General features: G+C 38.6%; 1 protein-coding gene across 1 annotated transcript in view; it reads right to left on the bottom strand.

Moving 5' to 3' along the window:
• Positions 1 to 3,718: 3,718 nt before the first annotated feature.
• The window catches only part of HLCS (holocarboxylase synthetase), a 124,302-nt gene continuing 119,239 nt past the window's right edge, over positions 3,719 to 8,781 (bottom strand). The window contains exons 10-11 of the mRNA XM_059820764.1: positions 5,071 to 5,284; positions 3,719 to 4,560 (exon numbers count right to left, since the gene is read on the bottom strand). Of these exons, the coding sequence (XP_059676747.1) occupies positions 4,392 to 4,560; positions 5,071 to 5,284 (383 nt within the window). The 3' untranslated portion in view covers positions 3,719 to 4,391. The remainder of the gene's footprint in view (positions 4,561 to 5,070; positions 5,285 to 8,781) is intronic.

Below are 8,781 nucleotides of genomic sequence, written 5' to 3'. Positions count from 1 at the left end.
GGTGAAAAAGCACGCAAAACAAACAACCTATTAATGCTCAGAATTATATATGTATTCCCTAAAAATGTAAAGCATTTTTGCTTATTTATTATGTAAAACAAAACTGTTAAAATGTTAATAAAATCCTGTAGCCAAAGGATAAGTGAGTTGGATTTCTTCTTTAACTACAACACCCAGGGTTTCACAAAGAATAACATTGTATATTTGAAAATTTATTTCAATTGTAACACGCACTATATTTGACAGTTACTGTACTACAAAATACCACTATTTTATTTATTGTATTTTAGCCACATTGCATTTTATAGAGGAACACTCTTGGAGAACTGAAAATAACACAGAATCACTAATGAAACGTGCTAATGCAAGATACTCAAACACGACATCAGTTTGCAAACTGATGTTCTTCCCTGCAGTTCTTTTTTCTCAGTTTTGTGCTACACACCCACAGCCTGTGGCACACCAGCATTTTTTGACCTCTGCTCTCCCCTCAGTCCAGATTTAATTTCTTTGGTGTCTGATCAGTGCGGTGCATCACTGCAGTGACTTATGCATGCAAATGCTTTTATCAAACCAGTTACCCCCAGGAATCAGCTCTTTGCAGCACAGATCTTCATGACAGCTATTAAGCTGTACTTCAATGGGGTTTTTTTATCTAGCTACTGTATATTCCAAAGTAGTTGCAGGGAGTAATTTTTTAGACTGCTGATGTCTTGTAGCTGAATCAGAAAAAGCAAAGAAATAAAAAAAAAAAAATAATTGTACAATGAAGCAGCAGCATAAAGAATTAAATGCTTTAATATTATTTCTAGGTAATAGCCCTTGAAGGATATGACATTTGTTGGATATATTAAAAAATGCTCTGAATTCTTATAAAACCTTTTACTAGAAGTGAGATGTACTGCTTGACCTCTTAAATGTTAAGTACATTATTACTTTTTCAAATCTTTGGAAACAGCATTGCTGCTGACTGGACACAACCCGCTTACTCTTCCTGAACACAGACAAGTGCCAACACACCCAGCTTGCTCGGCAGAAGATTTCCTATCAATAAACAATCTCTACAAATATTTTCACAATGTGTAATGAGAAATGTTAGAGTCCAGGAGGAAAAAAAAATGAAGTCACAGCAATATGGACACTGTAATAAATGTTTTTTGAAAGCACTTCATCAAGAAAATAGTTTAAGATATGACATCAGCCTCACAATGAAAGAGGTGTTTTACTAATCTAGACAGCTGAATGAAATGAAACATTTTCAGTGCAGTACTTCTGGATCCGGAGTTGTCTGATTCTCTCCATACCTACGTCCAGAGACACACTACACCACGTTTGTCTGTCCTACATAAAGAACAATAATAACAACGATTTTTGTACAAAAATGTTGTGGCTTTCTGGGTGTGCCAAGTTTGGCATAAAAGGAGTAAGATCACTGGCGGCGCTCCCCTTCTGCCTTATGGTGAGTGTGGTACAGGCAGGTTCACGGGCTTTCGCAACAGGAACAGCTGCCACTCAGAAGGACCTTATGTAGCTGCTCACCATACAACCGGAGTTTTCTTTGTCAAGTTCTTTGGCTTTTCTGAAGGAAAGGTCAGGTTTGTAACAAACACTTCACCCAACTCAAGGCTGTTTCCTCAAGACAGCAGGTAGTTTTATACACACAGAATAGGCCACTACAAAGCAGAGGCAACGGAGTATGCTCCCACAGCACCCACCTATGCTCTGACACGCCTACACTTGGTTAGTTCTCCTTTGCAGAAAGGAAGTTCAACGCTAAGTTTCATTCCAATGCAAAAATTTTTGGAATAATCTTACAACTCAAAGTGAGACTAGAACAAGCTTTACATTAAGAAGGCTATGAAGAAATCCAAAAGGAACAATAGCAATCAGGAAATATGGCAGAGTTTTACTATTAAAAAAATCCATCTGCCTGCTGCTCAGACATTGTGGTAGTGCAGCTGAGGGCAGGTTTGCAGCTCTGTTCTGCCCTTCTTCACACAGGAACATGTTTTATCATTTCCCCCCTGTCATTCTTTTACAGTATTTGTCCCTAGTGAAGGGAAAGCATGTTTTAAGGAAGCAATTCAAGTCAAAACCTGATGCATGACCCAGTCGTTAAAAGAAATGTCTACAGGCACTCATCAGTCTATCTGGAATATGGGCAAAATCAAAGGTGCTTCCTATAGGCACATCCTACTGTACCAAAACAGAGAGAGTGTTTTAGCTACAAATATCAGATTGAGGTACAGATCTGAAGTTCCATAAAACTGTGGTTGGCAAAACAGTACCACAGCGATGCTTTCCACAGCTGACCTGCAACAGAATGCATTGCTCATAAGCTGCTTGAAGGAGAAGGTAGAAAAGAAGTAAAGATGCACAAGGAAGACGAGGGTGTGCATACGCACACACATGTTTTTTATATATGTATATGTAAGTGGGCTCTTTTTTTAAATTTAAGCTTTATTAACTCAGACTCAAGTTTCATTTGATTATAATATGCACCAATATTTGATTCTGAAATAAGGGTAGCTGCCAAAAATTAACAGCCCAAAGCAGTTTTGAAAGCATCTGGTGGGAAAAAGCAGAAACTGGTGTTCATGTGTATCATTTTAACTATGCCAATTAACAGCTGTCTACACTCCACTGTACAGTTCTATGAAATATTGCTGTGCAGTCTCATACGATGTGGATCATGGGGGAAAACAAAACAGCAGGGTATGGACAACCAGGCAAACAGACAAATCTACTGTGATATGGAGCATAAAATCCTAAATGTAGTAGGGACAACTTAATTTCTAGCACTTGCTGCCAAACCACCTAAACCCTAATATGTGAGGATTACTCTAAATTACCATTACAGACTAGCTTCCTTGTTTTAAGACTTCTTGGCTTTGTAACTGAAACAATCTACTAACATGTTCAGATTGTTTATGAGGTGAACTTTAACCCAAAAAACCCATTTCTGGCTAGTATACAGAAGTCCTTTGTGGAAACCAATTTGGCTGATCCACCTTCAGTAGGGACAAGGTAACATAATAAGCAGTGCTGCCTACTTGAGGAAATGAAGCTGGCCACATCACACCTATGTCAAACTTTTCATTTGCAGAGAACTGTTTGAAGTGCTGTGGTGGCCAAGCCTCCTGGCGCAAATTCGCCTTGCCCGGGAGAAAAAGCCGACAAGCTGCCATCGCACGGAGGCTCCCACATGCCTTCTTCGCGCTGCTTTCCAATCATGACCTAACCCCAAACTATGCAGCCAGCCCCCAAAGCAAGCTACTTTCAGGTCAGCAGATGTTAAACCTCTTGCTTTTAATGGTTAGCAGCAAAACCAGATGCCCTGCTTTGGGAAAGGGGGTGACAACAGAAACAATGGAAAAGAATGTGGACACAGGTTAACTACAAGTTTTCTCTTTTTCACTGCAGTAGTTGTTTATGGCAGGGATTTTAAGAGCTGGGCATTTTTCTCTTATTTATTTGCTTAACTTCATTACTATTACAACAGAATTTCTATTAAATTGTAAACTATTTAGACTTCCCTCCCCTGACATGGGATTCTACAATAGCCTGGATAAGAAGATTGCAACTAGGTGATACACTACTCCAGTGGGCTATTCCTACAGGAGCTAAAGCCTCTTGGAAGACTAAGATTCAAAGCAGATATGAGATGATTTACTCAGATCCAATTGACTAAAAAGAGCAGAGTACAAATAATTTGGATAACCAACCACAGTTCTTAAGCGCTGATGGAAAACTCTCCAAAAACTCAAGGCAGCCATGAGAGAGTTGCAGACCTGCAGACAGGGTGGTAAACTGTTGTACAGGCCCACGTGGAGAACCACCAAATCAGCCAGGCTCTACACTGAGACCTGATTTTAAACACAGTGGTAATCCCAGTAATTCAAAAATACATGATGAGCTCTTCCAGCTGTTTCCACTGCAGACAATGCATAAACCAGAATTTAGTTTAAAAAAACATAGTAAAATGTAAATATTGTACTGGACTGTGAGAAAGCACAATAAAAACACAGAGACAAAAACCAGAAATATTTAGCCACTTCAGTTTCTCAAATACAGTGTACAATTGAAGAGAAAGTTCTGTTCATTGCCAGGTATTCCTTTGCAATCAGGCTCCTTTTAAAGAATAGATGCTTACAAAGAATGGCAACATAGATGTGTTTTAAAGTTAATATGAAAGAATAAAGGCCTTCAGGAATGAGACAATTACCTCTTCTTAACTGTTGAAGTTATGCATGTCAAAGAACAAAGATATCAGGAAATCAGAAGAGAAAAAAAATCAAGCTATCAACTACCCTTCCCACCTTTAAGCAAGTTTAGCTGCTTGGTGCCAAATACTAAAGAGCCTCCCTTTGCACTGTAAGCTCTGAGGACTATTAATGCTTTGGGACTATGAGGTTTCTCAGCATGTCAAAAGAGTTGCCGTCTGGGTGCACGGACTCCACACCCTTGCCTTCTTCATGAACTTGAAGGAATCCATAATCATCTATCCCGACTATCCATGCAATTGGGCCCTCCTCATTGTGGAGACGGACTTGCTTACCACTGGAAACAAAGAGAACCAGACGGTTAGGAATTAATCGGTGGAGACTGCACAAACAATTACAAAATAGCTTAGAGGACTACTGTCTAGCAGAATGTTTTTATTTCTCACCTCACTGCTTCCTTATAGAGCATGATTTTCAGCAGCATTTTCTACCTGCTTTAATTTATTTCTGTGGAATTAACAGTTAATCCAAACAGTCTATTTTTTTTTTTATAAAAGACATGAGTACAGCAGCCTCGTTACTAGCTAAACAAATCATTCCCAGTTCCCTTTGTTTTGAGATGACACATGTAAAATACCTAGAAGCATTCTTTAACTCCTGCTAGTCCATTGATTCTACTATGTACTATTTTTATTCTCCCTTAAAAAATACATCCTACTTGGGAGTATATTTTAATTAAGTAACTAGTTTTAAAGGCAATCTAATAGAAAAAGTAGAAAAAGACAAAATATCCATGAGTTCTTTTCAACTTTCTTAAAAGAAAGTTCGAGAAGAACATTATACTTACCTGTGTATCCAGTACTTGTAGTAACGGGGAAGAACTCCGTTGGGCCCTTTCTCCTGGAAAACATCTATAAGCCTCTCCAGCACAGTTACAGTTCTTGCAATAAGACAGTCTGCAGTTAAAGCCTTCAGCTTTGTCCCCTCTTCCTTATTAAATTTTATGATGAGATCATTGATGCATATGGTGGGGTTGCTGTTATTCACATTAAATCCAAAGCCTGAAGAAGACAAATCAAAAGAAGAGGACACGATCTGTAAATACGAACACTCTGTTACCACCAGAAAGTCAGTCCTTTGTTCAACTACTTGATACAATTATCTCTAAGGATGTTTCCAGTAGCTGTTGTTCTTCAGTCTCTTACACCTTTAAATCTTCCTACTTGTGTAATTACAAATCACAGTCCAGATTTTACTTGTTTATTGCCCTACAAATGCCTCCTTGAAATTGTGGAAGTGCAGATACAGTGCAGTTCTTTCAACAACACACCATCCCATCAATGAGGCTTAGGAAGATGGTAAGTGGTGACTTGCACATCGGTTACAATAACATGAAAGTGAGAAATTCTTTTACTCCCTGGAAGCTGACAGGTCATTAGCTAACTGAAAGTAAATCATTAATCATACTCTAAGATGGAGTTTTATCTTTCAGTCTAAAATTTAATTAAGCAACCTTTCTGTTTCCTACAGTTAGCTGATTGCATTTTCTGAAAATTAAGCATTTTTACTCAGCTGATAAGCCTTGTTTGGCTTGCTCGGAAAAGCCCAGATTTGACTTTGCCGTCTAAGACTCCAGTTTGCTTAATCTATCTTACCACAGTATAACCTTTAGAAGCCTCAAGTCTCTCACTGAGATTTCTCCAGCTAGAATAACGTTGGCAGAACGCCTTTCTTATTTAAATATGGCTCTTGGGGCCTTTTTTGCAGCCTGCTGAAACAGGCTTCGAGGCATGTAAAGAAATATATTGTATTACCTGTTTATTTTTTTCTCCTAATAATTTGGATTTTTTCTTTCCTCAAACATTTAGAATAAAACCCCAGTCTGTCAATCAGGTTTAGACATGATACACCTCCATCTGCAAGCAGGTCCAGATGCACTGTTTTGTAAATTTGCTATTAATGAGACCATTCATGTATGGAAGTAATTCATATTAACTATGAGGAGAAAGATCTCTTCAGTGAAAATGAGTTTTTGACTTTTAACTAGTCAGAGAATGCATGCAAAGAAAGCCACAGTGGTACCAGTACCAATACATAAATCCTACGGAAATGAGGAGAAATTAATTATCAGAAAGAAACAAAGGAAAATGAACTGGAAAATATAACATGCCATGCCAGCGAATCCCAACTCATCTGGTTACACTCAAATACAGTACAAGTGAGGAGGGAGTGACCGTGGCCATTAAGCCGTGATCGATACTGTCAGGGTGTATAACGGGGCCTTGGAGCCCATCTGCAGGCTCAGGGCACTCAGGTGTGTATGTATGGAGATCACTACTTAGCAATCTAAAAACTGAAACAGACATGAAAGACATACTGAGATAATGAGCTGAGCTGAGGCAGAAGCATCTGGGGATAAACGTGGTGGCAAAAATGCAGCCAGCTTATTTGAAAAATATTAGGTGCTCAGGACTCTTAGGGCACCTCTGCATTGCCCATGTGAGAAGACTGAAAAATAAACATTTAGCACCGACCTTGCAGTGTGCTGATGTGGCTAATACATCTTCCAGTTCCAGGGCTAGCTCTGCCTTCAGCATCTGTGCACTGTTCGGACATGCTTTAGCTGCACACAGAGGCAGACAGGGCTTTTGCAGGTTAAGGACATTGACTGTCCCTTGTATTCCACTTGTGTTTGACTACCTATGTCTGTTCTGAGTCTGGCCCTTACATTAACGAAGTATATTCTTCTCCAGAACTCTTCTTCCAAAAGTCCCGCAACAATTAAGTTCTTAAAAAAAAATAGTATTTTTTTAAGAACATGTTTAAAAGTATGAACATGAATAGTGTCATCTGTGAGGCCTCAAGCACATGGTAGAGGTGAAAGGGCAGGTTTGCCTCTTGCCTTACTCTTCTGAAATACTTCTCAGAGCAGTGAAGCCATGTAGACAATCTTTGATTTTAATTGTTACCCTCATATATGGAATACTCTTCGTGAATGCCATGTGAACAGTAAGGTCTAAAAAAGGAATCTGCGTGACTGTAGAAAGTAGATGTCTGGCTTACCTTTCCTGTTATGGAAGTTTGATCTCATTGCTACTACTAATACAAGAAGTCCGATGTCATGAGTCACCCCTACTACTCTCAGTGACATACATCACTGAAATGATGGAAAAGATCCTTGGACTAGTATGAGGCATGTAAGTTTCAATCTTAGAAGCTTCCAGCCAAAAGAAAGTAGATGAAAATGTATATCTTTGTATATACCTCAGACCTTTTACCACCAAGATGACTCCTACGGACATCAGAGAGAATGCATACAGAAAGTTTCCATTTGAATTTGAATGTTTTGGTGTTCAGGGTAAGCAACACAAGACCCAAAACAAATACGTAATGTGCAAAGAGATATTTGATAAGATGAACTATTTTTGGAGCCATTTTTGCTTTTCTTGTGTTAACCAGAATGGGCTCTGGAAAAACATATGGAAGCAGTAAATGGTTGATGGGGCACAGAGAGACTCTTAAGTGTCTCGGTGCAACTTCCATTCTGTATGTGTAGATTATCTACAAAATAAGGATATAACAATTGAACAGAAAATGTAATGGCTGGGCATGTTTCACAGAAGGAGGTGATGACTGCTTCAACTGTTCTGCTTGTTCACGCCTTAGAATTTACAGCACCTGGATAGAAATGGTATCATGCCCACACTCTCTTTGCAAGATACTTTACTTATTTACTGTGCTATATTCAAATATAAACCAAATATTATCATCTTCTACTTTAACCTTTTAGACTTGCTAAGGAACTTTCATTTAATTTTTTAGACATAGCACAGATTTTCCTTTTTGGAACCAGAACCTAGATCTCTGCGGGCACGTTTCTAAGCATGTCTGACAGATCTGTGCTGCTGCTGGTTGGGGGAAAAATTTTCCTTAACAAATAGCAGGATGATTATCAGACTTGAAACAACAGAAACATCTCAATACTTATTTTGTGCACCTAAATGTCTTCTCCTGTTGCAGCCCTGGGACTTCCTGGAAAATACACGTGCAGTCTTTTTGAGACTGGCCATGCTACCTTTTTGGAACCAGACTTCCAGGCTGTTCGTCTCCACAATAAACAAACAGATTGTCACTCCTTGCTCCCCCATCCAGCCTTCCCAACTACTTTGCAAATTTTACTTTTTGAGAGAACTAAACAAAGTGATTATTTAATCAAACCATTACTTCACTGCTGCTTCATTAGCAATATTCCAGTTTCTAGAAAGGTATCAACAGACACAAGTTATGAATAAATTTTAAAAGGATGAAAGAAGAAATTAAAACATTACTACATGTACACAGCTCTTTGTGTCCCAGTTTAAAAGGCATGTTACTTATTTAACTATTTGTCATGTTGCAAAAAAATGAAAATTGAAAAAAATGGATACATTTTTCAGTATATTCTACTAGTTTTGCAATAGATCAAGGAGGACATTTTCCCTCTCTCCTGTAATCGTCTTTCTTTGAACTCCACTACACCAGCCCAGATGTTTGCATTTATGTTTTCCTTGTCAAGCGT

The sequence above is a fragment of the Gavia stellata genome, chromosome 1, assembly GCF_030936135.1.
Source record: "Gavia stellata isolate bGavSte3 chromosome 1, bGavSte3.hap2, whole genome shotgun sequence".
NCBI lineage: Eukaryota > Metazoa > Chordata > Aves > Gaviiformes > Gaviidae > Gavia > Gavia stellata.
This window is presented reverse-complemented; position numbering and strand designations above follow the sequence as displayed.